Here is a 24,014-nt window from a genome sequence, read left to right as displayed (position 1 = left end):
ATGGCCGCAGGCATGAACTGCCCAGCAGGGGTCACTGCACGGCGGCCAGGAGTGAGAATCCCCCTTGGGCCAATTATACCACCTGATCCGCGCCCCACCACACCGGGCAGCCCCAGCTGAGATCAGCCAGTTCAGCACAGACCAGAAATCGGCCTCGGGACTTTCCAGTCTCTATGGCTGAGCTGCTCCACAATCGAACTCTGCTGCCTGTATCCTATCCCACTCCAAGCCCCGTCTGTCCATCACCTCGGTTCTCATTGGCTCCCAGTCTTCCAGCGCCTCAAATTTAAAATTGTCAAGCTTGAACCCCTCCCTGGTCTCATTTCTCCCTAAGCGAAGTGTTACAGACCCCTCCAAACTCTCCGTTCCTTCTGCCTCCAACCCCTCGTGCATCACCCTCCTCCCTGCTTTCCCTCCGCTCCACCATTGGCATGTCTTCAGCCAACTAGGCTCCACACTTTGGAATTCCCTAAATCCCTCTGCCTCTCCTCCTCTCTGCAGTCGATCCATGGAGGCCTCAAGTTTCCTTTATTATGGCGCATATCTTTCTTTTTTTATCTGTCATCTGTCTTTTCACACACAAGACCACTGACCGTCTGTTCCTCCTTAAAATCCACCTCTTTGACCAAGCCTTTGGTCATCCCTCCTAATAGCTCTAATCACATATCTGCAGCATAACTAAGACCGCCTATTTCCACCTCCGTAACATCGCCCGTCTCCGCCCTTGCCCCAGCTCATCCGCTGCTGAAACCCTCATCCATGCCTTTGTTATCTCTAGACTCGACTATTCCAAGGCACTCCTGACTGGCCTCCCAGGTTCTACCCTACATAAGCATGAGGTGATCCAAAACTCGGCTGCCCGTGTTCTAACTCGGACCAAGTCCCGTTCACCCATCACCCCTGTGCTCACTGACCTACATTGCCTCCCGGTTAAGCAGCGCCTCGATTTCAAAATTCCCATCCTTGTTTTCAAATCCCTCCATGGCCTCACCCCTCCCTATCTCTGTGATCTCCTTCAGCTTCACAACCCCCCGAGATATCTGCGCTCCTCTAATTCTGCCCTCTTGAGCATCCCTGATTATAATTGCTCCACCATGGGTGGCCGTGCCTTCTGTTGCCTGGGCCCTAAGCTCTGGAATTCCCTCCCTAAACCTCTCCGCCTCGCTACGGCTCTTTCCTCCTTTAAGACACTCCTTAAAACCTACCTCTTTGACCAAGCTTTTGGTCACCTGCCCTAATTTCTCCTTATGTGGCTCGGTGTCAAATTGTTTGTCTTATAATATTCCTGTGAAGCATCTTGGGACATTTTACTACGTTAAAGGCGCTATATAAATACAAGTTGTTGTTGTTTGGCTTGGCTTCCATTTGTTCCTTGCGTCTATGTGAAGTGCCTTGGGAGGTCTCTCTACGTTCCAGGAGCTATATAAATGCGAGCTGGTGTTGTTTAGTAATTTGTGATACAATCTGAAGCTGGCAAGTCCTCTGAAAGCAAACTCTGCCCAGCTGATCTGAGAATATGCTATCTGCATTTGAACCAAATGTTGGGAAGAGCTTCTATCAGTTGGGTCAGGGTCCTGGGCTGCACTCTTCCTATGTTGGGGGCTACAGCTGGAGAACCGCAGTGGGAGGCTTGTACATGGGCTCAGTCATTGCCCTGTAGACACGAGTAGAGGTAAAGATTGGAAAGCATACTAGACAGCCCAGGAGGTTGTACAGTGGTAACTGGTTGAGAAGTCCACGGCATCAGCTGTGGCTCAGTGGGCAGCACCCTCGCCTCTGAGTCAGAAAGTTGTGGGTTCAAGTCCCACTCCAGAGACTTGAGCACATAACTCTCAGCTGACACGCCCAGTGCAGTGCTGAGGGAGTGCTGCACTGTTGGAGGTGCCGTCTTTCGGATGAGGCGTTAAACCGAGGACCTGTCTTCTCTCCAAGGTGGACATGAAAGATCCCGCGGCACTATTTCGAAAAAGAGCATGGAGTTATCCCCAGTGTCCTGGCCAATTTTAATCCCTCAACCAACATCTAAAAACAGATTTCCTGGTCATTATCACATTGCTGCTTGTGGGAGCTTGCTGTGCGCAAATTGACTGCCGCGTTTCCTACATTACAACAGTAACTACACTTCAAAAAGTACTTCATTGGCTGTAAAGTGCTTTGGGACATCCAGTGGTCATGAAAGGCGCTATAGAAATGCCTTCTTTCTTTTTACCTGATTGAGAAGTCCATGATGTATTCAGGTGCAGAAAGCAAAACATAAACAAACCCCATGGGCTGGTTACACCACGAGGAAAGATTTAGTGGTCGTGACCAATCGTCACAGGAAAAAAAGAGGTGAGTAATCCTCACAAAGCTTGAAGCCAAATTTGCTGAACGGGAACAACTCAACATACAACTGAGAAAACACTCAACGTACAGCCCACAAACACAGCTCATCGCTAATTGGGCGATTCACCAGATTCACTGGAGTGCTACGGGGCAAAAGGGTTAAATTATGAGGACAGGTTGCGTAGACTGAGCTTGTATTCCCTCAAGTTTAGAAGATTAAGGGGTGAGCTAATCGAGGTGTTTAAGATGATTCAAGGAGTTGATGGAGTAGATCGAGAGAAACTATTTCCTCTGGTGGGGGGAGTCCAGAACAAGGGGGCATAACCTTAAAATTAGAGCCAGGCCGTTCAGGGGTGATGTCAGGAAGCACTTCTTCACACAAAGGGTGGTGGAAATCTGGAACTCTCTCCCCCAAAAAGCTGCTGAGGCTGGGGGTCAATTGAAAATTTCAAAACTAAGATTGTTAGATTTTGTTAGGTAAGGGATATGGAACCAAGGCGGGTAGATGGAGTTAAGATACAGATCAGCCATGATCTAAGTGAATGGTAGAACAGGCTCAAGGGGCTGAATGGCCTCCTCCTGTTCCTATATAAAAACCAGAGCCTCTGATGACACTTGGGGCTATAGCTCTAACAATAACATCAGCAGTATCCTTTCTCCCTCCTCTCTGGATGGCATTAATTCTTGTTGGGTTGGTCCCATGGTGCTATTTAGAACCTCCTCTAACTGGCCTGGTTATCCAGTGTATGTAGTATGACCGAGCATTGGAATGCACGGCCTGAAATGGCGGTGGAAGCAGCTTCAATAATAACTTTCAAAAGGGAATTGGATCATACGTGAAGTAGAAAAATTTGCAGGGCTATCGGGAAAGAGCAGGGGAGTGGGACTAATTTGATAGCTCTTTCAAAGAAGGGCCAAATGGCCTCCTTCTGCACTGTATCCGTCCATGATTCCATGAGCCTGATTCTGTCCTCACTCGATGTCCGCACACATCCAGTTTCCAGGGTGGGTGGACACTGATCAGAAGCAGGAACCTTGACTGATTTTTCTCCTTCACTCGCAAGGTTGCTGAGGCTGGTTCAAAGACCCCAGCGTCTGCCCCGGCTCAGATGAGCTATCTCGACACAGACCTGGGATCAAACGTGGAACCCTCCTGGTCCTAGTGGGTCGGTAGCACACCGGATTCTTCATTCACCAACTGAGCCACAAGGAGAACTTCCATCAACATATCTCGAAGATACATTGACCCTTGTAGCTGGTGCTTCTTCTCAACTAAGCCTGATGTTGGATTGGTTGCATGGGGCAGGATAAGATTCTGCTTTGTAATCTTTAGGATTATTTGAGGATTCAAATATCTCCAGCAGGACAGGACTAAACATGGGGTCTCAGATAGCCAATGCCCTGAGACAGCAACTTCGAAACATAGAAACATAGAAGATAGGAGCAGGAGTAGGCCATTCGGCCCCTCGAGCCTGCTCCGCCATTCAATGAGATCATGGCTAATCATCCAAACTCAGTACCCTGTGTGATGAAATATTCCATTCATCACTGCCTGTGACTGTGGTTGGTTTCAGTTTCATTTCCCTTACCTCAGTTCCGTTTCCTCACCATTTTATTGTATATTGTAATGTATTGTGTGTAGGGCTCCGCCCATACCTGGCCCCTATGTAAGCAAGCTCAGTCTGGCCTCATATCCAGTACGGCAGACCTCCGGATGGAAGATACCTCTCTCCACTGTGTGTTACCTTCTAAGTTAATAAAAGCCTTGTTTTGTTTCGCTAACATCGAGTCTCGGAATTATTGAGGCACATCACCCTGTCCCTGCCTTCTCCCCATATCCCTTGATCCCTGGGGATACTTCAGGGGTTGCAGTTTGCGTTACAATCAAAATGATTTGCAATGGCCTGATTTTGCTGGAGCGTGGTATCGCGCTGCGTGCCCTGTTGGTTAGACTTACAAATTCTCATTTAGGTTTTGCCCACGAAGTTTCTGGAAGTGCGAGCTGATAATGGCGCGGCGAGGGCAACAGGGCATTTGGGACCTCGGTGAACGACGGGACAGACAGTCTATCTCCTTAACCGATGAGATTGAAGGATTGAGAAATAAACAGAGGAAGGACTGAGAAGGAGGCTGAGTTAAAGTCAAATCAGGAGCAGAAGGAGAAATAAAGAGAAGGAAAGAAAGATCAGATTAAGAGAGAGAAAAAGAGACAGAAAGGAAAAGTAAGAAAAAAAATAACATTTTTAAAATCGATAACAATTCACAGCCTGAAAGAATGAGACTCACACTTATAATTGTTTACTTCCTTTGGCCAGAGAGGTTGATTGGCAGTCATTAACACTTATCACATCGTTAACAGGGCACTTTACGCTGATAATGACTAGACTTGGCTTTCCGCGGCGAGTTTCCTGGGCAATTAATGTGGAAATGGAGCAACTTCATGAAACTCAAAGGGCGGTTGAGGGCGAGCTGCCGTTTTCGCGAGGCTAACGGAGGAGCGGCCCAAATCGTCCAGAAGCTTGAGGCAATTTGCAATTCACGGTGGGAGGAGGGGGGTGGGGGATCACCCCCTCGCCACAAGTTGCTGGACGGGTTGCACATTAACAATGGCGTGTGTTGTTCAGAAGCCGTTAGTTTTTTTCCAGCAAAATCTGGCCCAATAAGTTGATCAGCATTCTTACCTCAGTGCAAAGAATATGTTCCCACACTCCTCTGCAGCCTTGCTGAGTGGTGGCAGGAATGACCCGATGAACAGAGCACTGATGCACGAGTTAGTCCGGTTAAGGAGCTTTGGTTGTGCTAACCAGTATTGAGTGTAAATGAAACTCATTGGTGATTGATTTGGAAAGGTGCAGCTCTGAACGGTGGTATAGTGGTTAGCACTGTTGCCTCACAGCGCCAGGGACCCGGGTTCAAATCCGGCCTCGGGCGACTGTCTGTGTGGAGTTTGCACATTCTCCCCGTGTTTGCGTGGGTTTTCTCCGGGTGCTCCGGTTTCCTCCCACAGTCCAAAGATGTGCGGGTTAGGTTGATTGGCTATGATAAATTGACCCTTAGTGTTAGGGGGATTAAATATGTGGGGTTACGGGGATCGGGTGGGATATGTGTCGGTGCAGGCTCGATGGGCCGAAATGGCCTCTATCTGCACTGTGGGGTTTCTGTGATTCTGTTCTGTGATTCTGTGAACAGATACTTTGTGAGGTGAGATGGGGAGCGCTGGCTACTGATGGTGTTGGAGGTGGAATCATTGCATTGTTGGTCCCGATACCTGTGTACGTGTTCCTCGGGCTCTGAGACCCTCAGACATCAGCCCCTAGAACCTGGTTTGGCAACAATGGCCCCATTGTTACGCCCGAAAGCTTCTATTGTTGGATACCAGCCGGCTGCTCTTCCAGTCAGGCAGAGGGCGAAGGCCAGAAGTTCCCTGAAGATGTCTGTCATCCATTCTGAGACAGACACCTACGACATTATTCAGGTTTTGGGCAAAGGGACATTCGGTGAGGTGGCAAAGTGCTGGAAGAGGAGCACCGGCCATTTTGTTGCCATCAAGATCCTCAAAAGTGATTCCTACCGAGCCCGAATCATCAAAAACGAATTTAAAATGCTGAGAGTGCTGGGAACAGTGGACCCTGATCAATACCACTTCATCCGATTCTTTGAGTGTTTCCACGACGATGTCAAGTCATACCTGGTGTTTGAGCTCATGGAGCAGAACATATTTGAGTTTCAGAAGGAGAACAACTTTGCCCTCCTCCCAGCCAGACACATTCGGACTATTGCCACCCAGGTCCTGAGGGCACTCCAGAAACTGAAGGACCTGTCAATCATTCACGCCGACCTCAAACCAGAGAATATCATGATCATTGATCAGAAGCGATTCCCTTTCCGCGTGAAAGTGATCGATTTTGGGTCCGCAAGCATATTTCATGAGGTGCGGTATGTTAAAGGTAGGCGTGTGCGCTAGTTCCATATTTACTGACCTTAGCCCGTGCTCGACTGGGCACTCAACGTGAATGGTAATCACGCCTGAAGTACCAGGCTGGGCAATGCCAACTGTGCACAGGTCTGGGGAAGAATTACCAAGTGCCTTACAACAACAACAACAGCAACAACTTGCATTTATATAGCACCTTTAATGTAGTACAACGTCCCAGGGCGCCTCACAGGAGCGTTCTCAAACAAAATTTGACACCGAGCCACATAAGGAGACATTAGCACAGGTGACCAAAAGCTTGGTCAAAGAGGTCGGTTTTAAGGAGCGTCTTAAAGGAGGAGAGAGGGGTGGAGAGGTTTAGGGAGGGAATTCCAGAGCTCAGGGACCCAGGCAGCTGAAGGCACGACTGCCAAAGGTGGAGCGATTAAAATCGGAGATGGGCAAGAGGCCAGAATTGGAGGAGCGCAGAGATCACAGAGGGCTGTAGGGCTGGAGGAAGTTACAGAGTTAGGGAGGGGCGAGGCCCTGGAGGGGTTTGAAAACAAGGTAGATAATTTTAAAATTTTAAACTTGAGTACATTCATGCATCTTCACTGTTAAAATCAAGGCTCATAGCATTTTTTTTTGTTCGTTCATGGGATGTGGGCGTCACTGGCAAATCCAGCATTTATTGCCCACCCCTAGTTGCCCTTGAGAAGGTGGTGGTGAGCCGCCTTCTTGAACCGCTGCAGTCCGTGTGGCGAAGATACTCCCACAGTGCTGTTAGGGAGGGAGTTACAGGATTTTGACCCAGCAATGATGTAGGAACGGCGATATACTTCCAAGTCAGGATGGTGTGTGACTTGGAGAGGAACATGCAGGTGGTGGTGTTCCCATGCGCCTGCTGCCCTTGTCCTTCTAGGTGGAAGAGGTCGCGGGTTTGGGAGATTCTGCCGAAGAAGCCTTGGGGAGTTGCTGCAGTGCATCTTGTAGATGGTACACACTGCAGCCACGGTGCGCCGGTGGTGGAGGGAGTGAGTGTTTAAGGCGGTGGATGGGGTGCCAATCAAGCGAGCTGCTTTGTCCTGGATGGTCTCGAGCTTCTTGAGTGTTGTTGGAGCTGCACTCATCCAGGCAAGTGGAGAGTATTCCATCACACTCCTGACTTTAAGATGGTGGAAAGGCTTTGGGCAGTCAGGTGGTGAGTCACTCACTGCAGAATACCCAGCCTCTGGCCTGCTCTTGTTGCCACAGTATTTATGTGGCTGGTCCAGTAAAGTTTCTGGTCAATGGTGACCCCCAGCATTTTGATGGTGGGGGATTCGGCGATGGTAATGCCGTTGAATGTCAAGGGGCGGTGGTTAGACTCTCCTACTCTATCTGGTTGTTTCTCACCATCTCAGTCCCCCCTTCCTCCTCCAATCCACAAACTTTTAAAATTGAAACATGGCGTCACCAAAATACTACTGTTTGATTTACCTTGCCTTTACTCTTAGCCTCAGCCGTATCCTACGCATCGCATCTTGGCTAAGAAGAGATCGAATAGAGATTTTCATTAATTATGAAGGGTTTTGATTGAGTAAATCAGGAAAAACTATTTCTTCTGGTTGAGGAGTTGCTGGTGAGAGGTCAATATAAAACTGTCCCTGGGAGAGGAGAGAGAGTCAGAGAAATTCCTTTTCACAAAGGTTATGGGGGCCTGGAATGCCGTCCCACAGGAAATGGTTCAGAGAGAGAGAGAGAGAGAGAGAGGCCATTGCATCCTCTGAATCAGAGCAAGACACAGGGCCAGGGGGAGAGCGCAAGGCAGTGGGATCAGTTTGGGATTGATACAGGGCTAGGGGAGCGAACGGGGCAGTGGGATCAGTTTGGGATTGATACAGGGCTATGGGGAGAAAGTGGGCAGTGGGATCAGTTTGGGATTGATACAGGGCTATGGGGAGAAAGTGGGGCAGTGGGATTAGTTTGTGATTGAAACAGGGCTATGGGGAGAAAGTGGGGCAGTGGGATTAGTTTGGGATCGATACAGGGCTATGGGGAGTGAACGGGGCAGTGGGATTAGTTTGGGATTGATACAGGGCTATGGGGAGAGAACGGGGCAGCGGGATTAGTTTGGGATTGATACAGGGCTATGGGGAGAGAGCAGGGCAGCGGGATTAGTTTGGGATTGATACAGGGCTATGGGGAGAGAGCGGGGCAGTGGGATTAGTTTGGGATTGATACAGGGCTATGGGGAGAGAACGGGGCAGTGAGATTAGTTTGGGATTGATACAGGGCTATGGGGAGAGAGCGGGGCAGTGGGATTAGTTTGAGATTGTTACAGGGCTATGGGGAGAGAGCGGGACAGTGGGATTAGTTTGGCATTGATACAGGGCTATGGGGAGAGAGCGGGACAGTGGGATTAGTTTGGCATTGATACAGGGCTATGGGGAGAGAGCAGGGCAGGGGGATTAGTTTGGCATTGATACAGGGCTATGGGGAGAGAGCGGGGCAGTGGGGTTAGTTTGAGATTGATACAGGGCTATGGGGAGAGAGCGGGGCAGTGGGATTAGTTTGGCATTGATACAGGGCTATGGGGAGAGAGCGGGACAGTGGGATTAGTTTGGCATTGATACAGGGCTATGGGGAGAGAGTGGGGCAGTGGGATTAGTTTGGGATTGATACAGGGCTATGGGGAGAGAGCAGGGCAGGGGGATTAGTTTGGGATTGATACAGGGCTATGGGGAGAGAGCGGGGCAGTGGGGTTAGTTTGAGATTGATACGGGGCTATGGGGAGAGAACGGGGCAGTGAGATTAGTTTGAGATTGATACAGGGCTATGGGGAGAGAGCGGGGCAGTGGGATTAGTTTGAGATTGTTACAGGGCTATGGGGAGAGAGCGGGACAGTGGGATTAGTTTGGCATTGATACAGGGCTATGGGGAGAGAGCAGGGCAGGGGGATTAGTTTGGCATTGATACAGGGCTATGGGGAGAGAGCGGGGTAGCGGGATTAGTTTGGGATTGTTTTTGCAAAAACCCAGCCCAGATACAATGTGCCGAATTGTCTCCCTCTGTGCTGTAAATGCCTGTGGTTCTATGAAGCTGGATGGAGATGTTTGAACTGTTAAAGTATGCAGTTTGACAGAGAGTGTTCAAATGCCTGGGACTGATGTCCATGAGTCTCAGGCTCGAGGGAAATATGTAGCAATTTCAAGTCATTCTCACTTTGTATACTGAAGTGTAGAAACAATTAACATTTTGATTGCCTGCTGCAGCCACACTTTTGAACTGTAAAGGAAAACATTTTTCAATTCAGGGACGTCCTTGGCAATGTTCCCACTAAGCTGCGCTTTGTCCTGTGCGGCCGGTTTCTTTCAATGCGCGGTCCCTTTAAATTTCTGCGCATGCGCAGTATTTCCACTGTAAAAGGTTGTGCGTGGCCTGCACGGGGCCTTACAGATTACTGCACAACCGCGCATTCGTGCAGCTTAGAGGGAACATTGTTCCTCAGGGTCTTCAGACTCCTCTCTGTCTCTTATGTGCACAGGGAATAATTTTTATACATGTGCCATGAAAGATTGGGGACTGAATTCCCTGTTGGCTAATACTGGGAAACTGGCAGAAACTGGAGGGAAGATCAGATGGGGAGTTGTCCCACTGTCTCTCCTTCCGACAGCACTTGCCACTCAGCCTATTGGAGGGCGCGTTGGCTGGAATCGTCACGGTAGCCAAGGAACACCCGCGAACATAGCCCCCAAAGTAATTAGGCTTCAAAACCTTGTGGATTTGGCCTTCGACCCCAATTCCTGCCCCCCTTCTTTGAGCGTGATCGCCCACTTTGTGCCCTCCCATCCCTTGCCTCAGTTGGTAGCACCCTCGCCTCTGTGTCACTCCAGAGACTTGAGCACAAAAATCTAGGCTGACGCTCCCAGTGCAGTGCTGAGGGAGCGCTGCACTGTCGGAGGTGTTGCCTTTTGGAGACGTTAAGCCGAGGCCCCATCTGCCCTCTCACGGGTGGACGTAAAAGATCCCACGGGCACTATTTCGAAGAAGAGCAGGGGAGTTCTCCCCGGTGTCCTGGGGCCAATATTTATCCCTCAATCAACATCACTAAAACAGATGGGCCTAGAAATTCAGTTGGCTGCGCCAGCCGTTAGCGCCTTAGGAGGAGTAGATCTCGAGCGCTAGGCGCTTAGCGCCCGGGCGCAGCGCGATCTGCGCCTCGCCCCAACTTCAGTAGACATTTAGCGCCGGCGCAAAGTCTTTGCGCGCGCTCAGCTGCGCGCGCAGATCATGACGTCATTTCGTCGTGCAACGCCCTTTGTGCGCCCGGAACCGGAACGTCACTCGCGCCGCCCCATTGTGCGCCTGGCGGTCCGAACGACTGTGAAGTGGAACGGTACACAGCCGAGGCGGGCCGCGGGGAGCGCAAATTAAAGGGCACTCCTGCAGTAGAAAAGGCAGCCGCTTTGCAACACTTTGTGAGAGACAAAGATGGTGGAGGAGGAGGAGGAGGAGGAGGAGGAGGAGGAGGAGGTGGTGGTGGTGGTGGTGGTGGTGGTGTTGTTGTGCCGGTACCACATAACAAACTGATGGAGAGAAGCCCTCCCCAACAACACAAATACAGCAGTCTCGGCCTTTAAAAAAAACAAATCCACCCTCCCCCTTTAAGAGCTCACCAGAGCCAGAGTGTCTGCCGTCAATCAGCAGCTCGCTGCACCTGCCCTGCGCCCACCTTCCGGTGTTAGCGTCCGGGCCGCCGGCTTAGCGCCTAAAGAGAGCCGTGCATCGCCAGTTTTAGCGCTCGAGCAAACTCTTAGGGCGAAGCTAATGAATATCGGCGAAGTGGCCTCGAATTTGCGCCGGGCGCAAACTTTAGCGGCCGCCCGACTTTACCGCCCCAAAAGTGGCTATAATGAATTTCTAGGCCATGATCTGGTCATTATCACATTGCTGTTTGTGGGAGCTTGCTGTGCGCAAATTGGCTGCCGCGTTTCCTACATTACAACAGTGACTACACTTCAAAAAGTACTTCATTGGCTGTAAAGCGCTTTGGGGCGTCCGGTGGTCGCGAAAAGTGCTATAGAAATACAAGTCTTTCTTTTTTTAGGTAGTTTTGCCCCCCCCTTTTTATTTTCCGTACCCACTTTCAGTAAATAAATACCATACATAATGTAAGTAATATGTGGGAGAAGCTCTTTACTTGAATGTAGGAAAGGCTGTTATAACTGTAGTTATACCTACTGTCTCTCACGGTAACATACTCTTTCCTGGCACTTCAACTATGACACTCCTTACCTCACTCAGTCTAATCCTTCCTCCAATTTACAGCCCTTTGAAACCCAAAATATAGCGTCCCCCTAACCGTTAGGACACAGATTTAAGGTGATTGGCAAAAGGACCAGAGGCGACATGAGGGAAAAAAATGTAAGCAGTGAGTTGTTGCGATCAGCTTCTAGAAAGCACAGGTGAGCCTGACTGGATTGGGGGGAGGGGGAGGGGGAGGGGGAGTGCTGTGGCGTGGGGGTGGGGGGGGGGTCCAGGCTAAGGGAGGGGCCTGGATCTTTAAATATGGCTCAATTATATATTTCAAATTTCAAGATCAGCCAAAGTGGGCAACGAAAGGGATGATGGAAAGTGCTTGTAAATTCAAGGCTCCAGGTCATGGTTGGTTTTTGTGATGTTCTTTGCAGATTATTTTGCATTTGTACCTGTGACAGTTTGACATGTGACACTTTGATGTGTGACAGAATGTTGTGTGACAGTTTGATATAGAAACATAGAAACATAGAAGATAGGAGCAGGAGTAGGCCATTCGGCCCCTCGAGCCTGCTCCGCCATTTAATGCGATCATGGCTGATCATCCAAGTTCAGTACCCTGTCCCTGCTTTCTCCCCATACCCCTTGATCCCTTTAGCCTCAAGAAATATATCAAACTCCTTCTTGAATATATTTAATCAATTGGCCTCTACTGCCCTGTGTGGTAGAGAATTCCACAGGTTCACCACTCTCTGGGTGAAGAAATTCCTCCTCATCTCTGTCCTAAATGGCTTACCCCTTATCTTTAGACTGTGACCCCTGGTTCTGGACACCCCGACCATCGGGAACATCCTTCCTGCATCTAGTCTGTCTAGTCCTGTTAGAATTTTATAAGTTTCAATTAGATCCGCTCTCATTCTTCTTCACACAAAGGGTAGTGGAAATCTGGAGCACCCTCCCCCAAAAAGCTGTGGAGCCGGGGGGGCGCGGGGGGGGGGCGGGGGGGGATGCGCGGTGGGGAGTCAATTAAAAATGTCAAAACTGAGATCGAAAGATTTTTGTTAGGTAAGGGTATTAAGGGATATGGAACCGAGGAGGGTAAATGGAGTTGAGATACAGATCATCCATGGTCCAATTGAATGGTGCAACAGGCTCAAAGGGCTGAATGGCCTCCTCCTGTTCCTATGTTCCCATGTACACCTGCTTGGTGCGACCCATATGAAATGCTCGGGGATGCTTTACTATGTTAAAGGTGCTATATAAGTGCAGGTTGTGTTGGCGTTGTAAAACCAGGCTGCAGTACTGGCTCCTGTCACCAGCGGGAGCCATTGGACCTGCCAGTCACTTGTTACCCAATTGAGGCAATCGGATAGAATGTGCCCTGCCCCATCTGCTGGTTGAAACCCAGTAATGCAGCATCTTTCCAATGTTTCGTTTCAAACGTCAATACTGGGCATTCCCAAAATGTTCACTGGGTGGGTCTTCAAGGAAACACCATGACCCACAAGATTCGATCAGGACTGAACTGTGCGTGTCCTGACCGTGCACTCGGTGATTACTCTGCTGACTGCATGGCTCTTGTAGCGCTTCACCTGCTGATGTGGCAGTCCATCTGACAGCTGGCATCAGCCAAACAGCCACAATGACACCTGTGCAATTCCACCTGTGCAATTCTACCAGTGAAATTCCACCTGTGCAATTCCAGCCATGCAATTCCACATGTGCAATTCCACCAGTGCAATTCAACCTGTGCAATTCCACCAGTGAAATTCCACCTGTGCAAGTCCACCCATGCAATTCCACCCGTGCAAGTCCACCCGTGCAATTCCATCCATGGAATTCCACCCATGCAATTCCACCCGTGCAATTCCACCTGTGCAATTCCAGCCATGCAAGTCCACCCATGCAAGTCGACCTGTGCAATTCCACCTTTGAAATTCCACCTGTGCAATTCCACCAGTGCAAGTCCACCCATGCAATTCCACCTGTGCAATTCCACCTGTGCAATTCCACCAGTGAAATTCCCCCTGTGCAATTCCACCCGTGCAATTCCACCCATGCAAGCCCACCCATGCAATTCCACCCGTGCAGGTCCACCCATGCAATTCCGCCCATGCAATTCCACCCGTGCAATTCCACCCATGCAATTTCACCTGTGAAATTCCACTTGTGCAATTCCACTCGTGCAATTCCACCTGTGCAATTCCACCCCTTCAATTCCACCCATGCAAGTCCACCCCTGCAATTGCAGCAGTGAAATTCCACCTGAGCAATTCCACCTGTGCAATTCCTCCCGTGCAAGTCCACCCATGCAATTCCACCCGTGCAAGTCCACTCGTGCAATTCCACTCGTGCAGCACGGTGGCATAGTGGTTAGCACTGTTGCCTCACAGCGCCAGGGACCCGGGTTCAAATCCGGCCTCGGGTGACTGTCTGTGTGGAGTTTGCACATTCTCCCCGTGTTTGCGTGGGTTTCCTCCGGGTGCTCCGGTTTCCTCCCACAGTCCAAAGATGTGCAGGTTAGGTTGATTGGCTATGATAAAATTGACCCTTAAGTGCTAGGGGGATTAAATACGTGGGGTTACAGGGATAGGGTGGGATATGTGTTGGTGTAGGGATTACGGGGATTGGGTGGGATATGTGTCGGTGCAGGCTCGATGGGCCGAAATGGCCTCTATCTGCACTGTGGGGTTTCTGTGAATCTGTGAATTCCACCCATGCAAGTCCACCCATGCAATTTCACCCGTGCAATTCCACCCGTGCAATTCCACCCGTTCAATTCCATCCGTGCAATTCCACCTGTGCAATTCCATCTGTGCAAGTCCACCTGTGCAATTCCAACTGCGCAATTCCAACCGTGCAATTCCACCCGTGCAATTCCACCCATTCAATTCCATTCGTGCAATTCCACCTGTGCAAGTCCACCTGTGCAAGTCTACCCGTGCAAGTCCACCTGTGCAATTCCACCTGTGAAATTCCACCTGTTCAATTCCAGCCGTGCAAGTCCACCCGTGCAATTCCACCTGTGAAATTCCACCTGTGCAATTCCACCCATTCAATTCCACCCATGCAATTCCAGCCATGCAAGTCCACCCGTGCAGGTCCACCCGTGCAAGTCCATCCCTGCAAGTCCACCTGTGCAATTCCACCTGTGAAATTCCACCTGTGCAAGTCCACCTGTGCAATTCCAACTGCGCAATTCCACCCGTGCAATTCCACCTGTGCAATTCCACCCGTTCAATTCCATTCATGCAATTCCACCTGTGCAAGTCCACCTGTGCAATTCCACCTGTGAAATTCCACCCGTTCAATTCCACCCATGCAATTCCAGCCATACAAGTCCACCCGTGCAGGTCCACCCGTGCAAGTCCACCCCTGCAAGTCCACCCCTGCAAGTCCACCAGTGCAATTCCACCTGTGCAATTCCACCTGTGCAATTCCACCAGTGCAATTCCACCCGTGCAATTCCACCCGTGCAAGTCCACCCGTGCAATTCCACCCGTGCAATTTCACCCATGAAATTCCACCTGTGCAAGTGCACCCATGCAATTCCACCCTTGCAAGTCCACCCATGCAATTCCACCCTTACAAGTCCACCCCTGCAATTCCACCCATGCAATTTCACCTGTGAAATTCCACTTGTGCAATTCCACTCGTGCAATTCCACCTGTGCAATTCCACCCGTGCAAGTCCACCGGTGCAATTCCTCCTGTGCAAGTCCACCCGTGCAATTCCACCCGTGCAAGTCCACCCATGCAATTCCTACCGTGCAAGTCCACCCGTGCAATTCCATCCATGCAATTCCACCTGTGCAAGTCCACCTGTGCAATTCCACCCGTGCAAGTCCACCTGTGAAATTCCATCTGTGCAATTCCACCTGTGCAAGTCCGCCTGTGCAATTCCACCTGTGCAAGTCCACCTGTGCAAGTCCACCTGTGCAAATCAACCCGTGCAATTCCTCCTGTGCAAGTCCACCTGTACAATTCCCCCTGTGCAAGTCCACCTGTACAATTCCCCCTGTGCAAGTCCACCTGTACAATTCCCCCTGTGCAAGTCCACCTGTGCAATTCCACCTGTGCAAGTCCACCCGTGCAATTCCACCCGTGCAATTCCACCCGTGCAATTCCACCCGTGCAATTTCACCTGTGCAATTCCACCTGTGCAATTCCACCTGTGCAAATCCCCCCGTGCAATTCCACCTGTGCAAGTCCACCCGTGCAATTCCACCTGCGCAAATCCACCCATGCAATTCCACCCATGCAAGTCCACCTGTGCAATTCAAGCTGTGCAATTCCACCTGTGATATACAATTGTCATTTACACACAGGACAACTGAGGTGAAAACGTTGAGAATTTGGATGCATGGCATCAACACTCTGTCACTTTCTCGCGTTACACGGAAGCCGCTTGTCAATCCGTGTGCCACCCCAGCTCTGGCAGAGATTTGGACATGCGCAATAATGACCAGGATGTATTGTAACCGAGTGCTGCCCCAATGTACCCTTCCCCCCACCCCTGCCCAGTTTAACCATCTCCGCAGTAGAAGAAATTTAGGTTCCCCTTGGTCTGACAGCAAGTCCTATAATGTAGAGAGTTTGTGGGGTTCAAAGTCTGGCCAGCTGTGGGTCTCTGGGATAGATTCACTCAGGTCTCTAACCTGTTAGAGGATTGAATTATGAGGACAGGTTGCACAGACTAGCTTTGTATTCCCTCGAATATAGAAGATATAAGAAGGGTGATCTAATTGAGGTCTTTAAGATGATCAAAGGAATTGATAGGGTAGATAGATAAACTCTTTCGCCTAGTGGGGGAATCCAGAACCTTACAATTAGAGCCAGGCCGTTCAGGAGTGATGGCAGGAAGCAGTTCTTCACACAAAGGGTGGTGGAAATCTGGAACGCCCTCCCCCAAAAAGCTGTTGAGGCTGGGGGTCAACTGGAAATTTCAGCTCTGAGATTGATAGACTTTTGTTAGGTATTAAACAATATGGAGTTAAGATACAGATCAGCCATGGCGAAACAGCCTCAAGGGGCTGAATGGCCAACTACTGTTCCTACGTCGAGGCTGCAGCCCCAGTGAACAACCCTATTTACTCTGTTCTTCTCACTCCTGTTTCATTCGCCTCCTGTTTCTTTCTCCTCCCTTCTCATCCCCTCTCCAACCGTACGCAGCCAAAGGCAAGACTTCACCCAACTGCTAATACTTGAGAGTTGGGTCCCTCCCTATCTCTGTAAACTTCTCCAGGTCTACGACCCTCCAAGATCTCTGCGTTCCTCCAATTCTGGCCTCTTGTACATCCCCGATTTCCTTCACTCCACCATTGGTGGCTGTGCCTTTATCTGCCTAGGCCCTAAGCGCTGGGATTCCCTCCCCAAACTCTCCGCCTCTCTACCTCTCTCTCCTCCTTTAAGGCATTCCTTAAAAACTACCTCTTTGACCAACTGCCCTAATATCTCCTTATGTGGTTCGGTGACGAACTTTGTTTGATAATCGCTCTTGTGAAGCGCCTTGGGACATTTTAGGTGCTCTATAGATGCAAGCTGTTGTTGTTGTGTCTGGTAGACAAGTTTTATTCCATATTAAACATTGGAAAGCCACCCAGCGCTGATCTCCAACTCCTTTTGGTTTAATTTCTGTGAACTAACCCGTTCCCTTTCTCCTTCCCCGCAGAACCCTACATCCAGTCCAGGTTTTATCGCTCACCGGAGATTCTCCTCGGCCTACCCTTCTGTGAAAAAGTGGACATGTGGTCCCTGGGTTGTGTGATGGCCGAACTGCACCTGGGCTGGCCGCTCTACCCCGGCAACAGCGAGTACGACCAGATCAGGTACATTGTTGAGACGCAAGGACTGCCCAAGGACCACCTCCTGAATGCGGCCACCAAGGCCAACCACTTCTTCAGACGGAACCCCCGGCAGCATTCGTCCCACCAGTGGCAGCTCAAATGTGCTGCCGATTACCAGGTGGAGACCATGGTTCAGCCGCTGGAGAGGAGGAAGTACGTCCTAAAGTCCTTGGACCAGCTGGAGACCATCAACATCACTAAGACGGTCTTCCCAGATGACGAGGTCATTGCCGAGTTCCACGATCGCAAAAACATGGTGGAACTGATCAAAAGGATGCTTACCTTGGACTCCCATGAGCGAATCACGCCCAGCGCGGCACTGAAGCATCCTTTTGTCACCATACAGCAACTCAAAATGACACACGAGCACACCAAGTATTACGACCTGTCCATCCAAGGTCTTAACGCGGCTCTGGACTGTGATAGAAGGGTTCTGGCTGATCGACATTACTACAACATGGTGGACGAGGCTTACTACCCAAACTCTGATTACTATGAGTGTCGGCAGGCCCACCATATCCCCAGCATCAGCTCGATGCAGAGGGCCATTGACAAAATGGACAGCTTGACCATCGAGGAGCCGGGGAGGGAGGTTGGCCTGAACATGTGGCCTGAGGGAGCAGGAAATGCGGGATACCAGCCTTCGACCTCAAAGGCTGGGAATGCCACATGCCTGCCCCATTCATACCACCAGGGGGCTTGCTACAGGACCAGCCACCCTGCGCATAGGCACAGGAAAGAGCCAGTCATGGGCTGCTACGCCAGCCGATGCGGAATGAAGCAGCCTCGCCATTCCAAGTCGGATCCAACTTTTGGGAACGTGATCCTGCTTGGGCAGGAGGCCCCCGCGGAGATCATTAACTGGGAGGAGGAAGACGCAGAGGCCTTCTTTTCAGCGCCTTCATCCTCGGCGCAAGAAGCAAAGAGGCCTGAGGAGGTTTTGACCGCCAGTGAACCGTCAGGCCCCGAGGTAAGCCCGGCGAAAGCACGAGGCAGCCGCGAGGCGCTGTCAGGGAGCTAAGGTGTCGTCCAACTCTACACACATTTAATCGAGTACTTTATTGGCACAGGTGCAGTGGGTAAATACTGCAAAACTGAGCAGAGGTTTGCGTAATGCATGTGGTAGAACACATGAAGGGCAGAGACACCAGTTGCTGGTTCATGACTAGGCCAGAGTGAACTGAGCATGCTCATGCTAAACCATGTGACAAGCCATGTGATAATACATTACACTGCTTTCTCCTTAAAAAAAATGCACGTATTCCCCTCTCAAATACAACAAGACAATGGTCCCACCTTTCCCGACATTACATCTACCCACTTAACAAAAACTCTGGGCTTTGTTTCTTCTAAAGCAACTGCAAATGCTACAAATGAACGACAAACCCAGTTTAATAACAGGTTTGTGGAGCCTTTCTCATCTCCTTACAAAAGGTTTTGGTGTTGATCCAATTTTCAGGCTGTTTTGTTCTGGTAACGAACTCCAAGAAGTAGTTACCGCCACTCTGTTTCCCCACTCGATGCAACCTTGCTCGCAAGACAATTCAGTACAACGGTTATGGAATGGTTTCAACTCTGTGTCCAGACACTGATCGGTCCATCCGTTCAAGGTGTCTTCATACACTCTTTACAGTACTGAGTCCTGTTGAGTCTCATTTGTGTAGGACGTGCGGAATTACTCCTCGCCCCGTCCAATAGGTTATAGAGTTCGGACTTGAGACTTATGGGAAATTACACCAGACACACGGGCTCTGCCTTTAACCTTTTAGTATTCCTAAGACAGATTCAAAACCCCAACCACTGTTCAAGCAGTTCACCAATAATGTTACAGGAAATCATACATGCAGCCACCCGCCGATGATCAGTCCAGCGTTGATTGTCGGCCACGTCCTTTTGACTGCAGCTCTTCGCCTTCCGACTGCAGCTCTCTGAGTTGTGGCGATCAGCCAGGCCCTTCCTTCCGACTGCAGTGCCGATATTTTTTGTCACTGGTTTTTATACAGTTTTCCTTGCCTTTTGCAGTATATCAATCATTCAGAAATGGTGAAATGTTCCATTAATTTTCGACGTCAGTTGTTTGAGCTGTCAAACTTTCACACTCACACATCCTGTGTGGCTATCCATTAGTTGCCTTTATCAAAGCCCAAAATTGTTCATTCACTCATAAAGTTTACAAAAGTGGCAGAAAACCACTTGGTTACAGTTCATGTGTAACGTCGTATTCTGCATTTCAAAACTTCAAAGGTTTGACTCCTCCCCTTTAGCCACCAAAAATTGTTCTACAATTTTGTAGTCTATTTGTTGTAGACACGATGGGCTCGATTTTAACGCAGCCGACAGGCGGGCTTTTAGGCGTGTGGGGGGTTAAAATCACCAAACTTGGGGGTCGGGACCCCACCTGCCTGGTTCCCGCCTCCATGCCATTTTAACCTAGGTGTGTCTGATGGACCCGAATCAGTCCCACCTGGCGGGACTGGTCTTTAGGGCCCTTAAACAGCACTAATTGGCCTTTATACTCCCATTTTAACAGGCCCTTGCCTGTTTAACCCTTTTCCCACATAAAACAAGCCTGGTGGGGATCACGCCTGTGAAACCGGGCGTGAACACTATTGGCTTGCTGACTATCAGCTGCAGGTCCAACATTAAAGAGGAGATTTGATCAGCCATCATTTGCAGGTGGCAGGACTTTGTTGTCTCAGGTCTGGGGCAACTTTTACCAGGCCTAACCACACCTGTGGAAGGTTGGAGCCTCACACACTTCTCCAGTGTGACCTCCTGCGAAACCCCTCTTGCCAGCCTCACTCAGCGCTTCCTCAACTGAGGCATCTACCGGAAGCATGGGAGGCCTTCTTTTCCTTCCCCTCTTGGCATTAGAGGACCTCCAGCCCCATTCGCGAAATGACACACGCCACAACTGCAGAAGTTGCCATCAGAATTTTTATGAAAAACAAACAACTGATGGCATTTCCACAAAATACACAGCATTTCACCCAAGTGACTACCCTTGTGACTATTTGTGGTTTATTTTCCTCTTACGCGTGCTCCTAAGTAGTGGTTCCCCTGTGGCTTCAGCAGATGTGGAGGCCCCTTGCTCACTTTCCTGCTGCTCCTGTCTCGACACCTTTGGCGGGCGTCCTCTGGGGTAACGAGCCTGCGAGGGCTCGTCAGCAGTCTGCTGCTCCTGCGGCTGTGCAGGGGTTGAGACCTCTATCTCCGTTGGGTGTGGACTCTGGCGGGGCTCTGACCGAGGGCTCTGCAGTGGCATGGAAGTGTGAGCGCTTGGAGAGGAGCCCCCACTTCCTTGAGGTCTGCCACCAACCTCCCTCTCATGGGTCAGGTCCCCCTCAGTGCCTGCAAGTGGCTTGAGAGCAGCTTGCTGCACATCAGGGGGGCCATGGGGACCCGTATCTGCAATGGCAGTCCTACTCAGAAGGACTTCCATGAAGGTCTGGTTTCTCTGTTCAATAGATGCCCATCGCTCCTCAAGAGATGTCATTCTATTCTGAACACTCACCATGTTTTCCATACCCTGGTGACTAACCTCCTCCATGGCCATAGCCCTCCTCCCCTCTACCATAGCCAGCCTTACCACGGAGGCAGCAATCATTTCCACGTAGGTAGCCATCCTTTCCATGTTCATGCGTTCATGCGCCAATAACTCCACAAAGGCTCTGCTCATGTTCGCTATGGATTCCTCCATTCGCTCCACACTCGCAGCGACCCTACAGACAATACCTGCCAGAGACTCCTGCATCTGTGCCTGGAGTTCCATCACCTCTGATCTTATGGATGGACCCAGAGGCAGAGGGTCGACATGCAGCTGAGCTGAGCTGGCAGAGTCCTGCGCCCTCCGATGAGGACTCTTCACTGCTGTCCCTGTCTCCACAATCTGCTGATGCTCACTTGTGAGCTGTGATACACCAGGTGACAACTCTACTCTATGTCCTGAAGGTCCCACCGAGGTGTGAGTGTCTGCGCTGGTGCTGGGTGCGCTTATTTCTGCTGACACTGCGCCCTCAGAGGTTGCAGATTCCTCTGAGGAGTCTGGTTGTTCAGGCTCTTCCTCCAGCACCGTTGGGATGGGGGCTCTCGATGGTCCTGTGGGGGAGTCAAGGAAAAAGTTAGAGATGTGATGCCAAGGTTCCATGCACATTGCATTTTGCAGATGATCATAAGTCCATATGATGTAGCTTCAGAATCATTATCAGCGACTCATGCAATGCCAAAGAGAGAGATGGAAAACTATTCTGTCACCAGCTTGCGGGGATGCTCCTGTCTGTCCTTCCCCAACGTCCACATCTCGGTCAGCCCCGGCAATCTCCAAGACGCCTTCCTCCCAGGGGGTGAGCTGGGCTAATGAGGGCGGCCCTCCTCCAGTCCTGGCTTGCTCTCTCCTGTTGTGAGCTCTCTTTTCCTGCAATGAGGGAGACAAGTGGAGGTTGAGTGAGAATGAAGGAGTGAGTGCAGAGACTGCACAGCATAGATACTTAGAAGGAGACAAAGATGGAGTGAGGTTGCAAGACCAAGGGCCCTCCCTGTGTGTAGTCAGTTGTGTTCAAAGCATCAGAGTGAGAGGGAGTGTGAGGGCTGCATGGTGGCATAGTCTAGTGGGATGTGCAGGAAGAGATTGGTAAAGCTGAGTGCTGGTGAGGAAAGGCAATGGGGATCAGATTGAGGGTGATGGAAACTTCATACAGTACTTACTTTTCCAGTGCGAAGAAGGTCATGGAATCTTTTCCTGCACTGCAACCACGTTCTTCGTGTGAGCCCCAAGGAGTTGACTTCACCAGCCACCTGTAGCCACACAGCCTTGGTCTGGCTGGGAGGCCTCTTCCTCCCTGAAGAAGGGAACAGGACCTCCCTGTGGGCCCTAGCACCATCCAGTAATGCCTGGAGTGAAGCCTCATCAAATTTGGGGGCAGATCTGGCCCTCCCGCTGACCGTTCCTCCTGCAGGCTCCTGTGCCATCTTAATGTTGAAGGTTGGGAGCCTGCAGAGGAAGCAAGGCTTGCTGTGGACCTTAAAAGCAGCAGCAATGATGACGTCATATTCTGTGACTTTCTGACTGGAAATACTCAATTGCCAAGGCTTCCCACACGCTGGAAATCAATTGGCCAATTGAGTTAAAATTGCATCAGTCTCACAGACCCATTTAGAATCGTGTGGGAATCACTAAATTTGGGGAACCCGCCAATTCACCGCACCTGAGTTAAAATCGACCCCGATGTCTGCAAATCTAAGGGGGTTTGTTTATCTCTGTTGTCTATGACAACCCCCTGCAGTCACAACCATGTTTGCTGCCTTTTAGTGAAGCACATCAAAGCACATTCCATGTCCACTTATCAGTGAAAGACCGTCTGTTACAACTTTATTTCACTTTGAAAAAAATATTTTGGCCGGGCAAAGCATTTCAATATATACCAAAGTTTAAAATTAAGGGTCTGTGTATGCCTACAGCCCCCCCTCAAGTAACTGTCACCAGAATTTGTTTGGGTTACAGTTACTTACTCGAAAGCATCTGCAGTAACCGGACTATTTCTTGTTGCTTGCGCCGTCTCTTGACACGACACATTAGCGTTAACAGGTATAACACAATGGTCAACTGAATGATGACCAGAACGTGGGAAGTAATCCTTATCCAAGGATGAACCTCGATAGTCAGGCCGATATCCCACCAGGACGAATCATCCCCGACTTTCACAGAATCACAGAATCACAGATCCCCACAGTGCAGATAGAGGCCATTTCGGCCCATCGAGCCTGCACCGACACATATCCCACCCTATCCCCGTAACCCCACGTATTTAATCCCCTAACACTAAGGGTCAATTTATCATAGCCAAATCAACCTAACCCGCACATCTTTGGACTGTGGGAGGAAACCGGAGCACCCGGAGGAAACCCACGCAGACACAGGGAGAATGTGCAAACTCCACACAGACAGTCGCCCGAGGCCAGATTTGAACCCGGGTCCCTGGCGCTGTGAGGCAACAGTGCTAACCACTATGCCACCGTGCCCCCCTAAGTATAGAAACATAGAAGATAGGAGCAGGAGTAGGCCATTCGGCCCCTCGAGCCCGCTCTACCATTCAATGAGATCATGGCTGATCATCCAAACTCAGTACCCTGTCCCTGCCTTCTCCCCATATCCCTTGATCCCTTTAGCTTTAAGAAATATATCTAACTCCTTCTTGAATATATTTAATGAATTGGCCTCAACTGCTTTCTGTGGTAGAGAATTCCACAGGTTCACCACTCCCTGGGTGAAGAAATTCCTCCTCATCTCAGTTCTAAATGGCTTACCCCTTATCTTTAGACTGTGACCCCTGGTTCTGGACACCCCGACCATCGGGAACATCCTTCCTGCATCTAGTCTGTCCAGTCCTGTCAGAATTTTATAAGTTTCGATGAGATCCCCTCTCATTCTTCTAAACTCCAGCGAGTATAAGCCCAATCGACCCAATCTCTCCTCATACGTCATTCCTGCCACCCCAGGTATCAGTCTGGTGAATCTTCGCTGCACTCCCTCCATGGCAAGAACATCCTTCCTCAGATAAGGCGACCAAAACTGCACACAATACTCAAGATGTGGTCTCACCAAGGCCCTGTACAACTGCAGCAAGACATCCGTCCTTATCTCATGATTCTTCTGGGTCAAAACATAATAATGTTTTTGAGACTGATTAATACACT

General features: G+C 50.2%; 1 protein-coding gene across 1 annotated transcript in view; it reads left to right on the top strand.

Moving 5' to 3' along the window:
- The first annotated feature begins 5,737 nt into the window (after positions 1-5,737).
- The window catches only part of LOC147083900 (homeodomain-interacting protein kinase 4-like), a 51,749-nt gene continuing 33,472 nt past the window's right edge, over positions 5,738-24,014 (top strand). Inside the window, exons 1-2 of the mRNA XM_085980063.1 lie at positions 5,738-6,272; positions 17,147-18,291. Of these exons, the coding sequence (XP_085836189.1) occupies positions 5,756-6,272; positions 17,147-18,291 (1,662 nt within the window). The 5' untranslated portion in view covers positions 5,738-5,755. The remainder of the gene's footprint in view (positions 6,273-17,146; positions 18,292-24,014) is intronic.

Source organism: Somniosus microcephalus, unplaced genomic scaffold, assembly GCF_052327205.1.
Source record: "Somniosus microcephalus isolate GS21.2 unplaced genomic scaffold, FLI_Smic_1.0 scaffold25, whole genome shotgun sequence".
Taxonomy (NCBI): Eukaryota; Metazoa; Chordata; class Chondrichthyes; order Squaliformes; family Somniosidae; genus Somniosus; species Somniosus microcephalus.
This window is presented reverse-complemented; position numbering and strand designations above follow the sequence as displayed.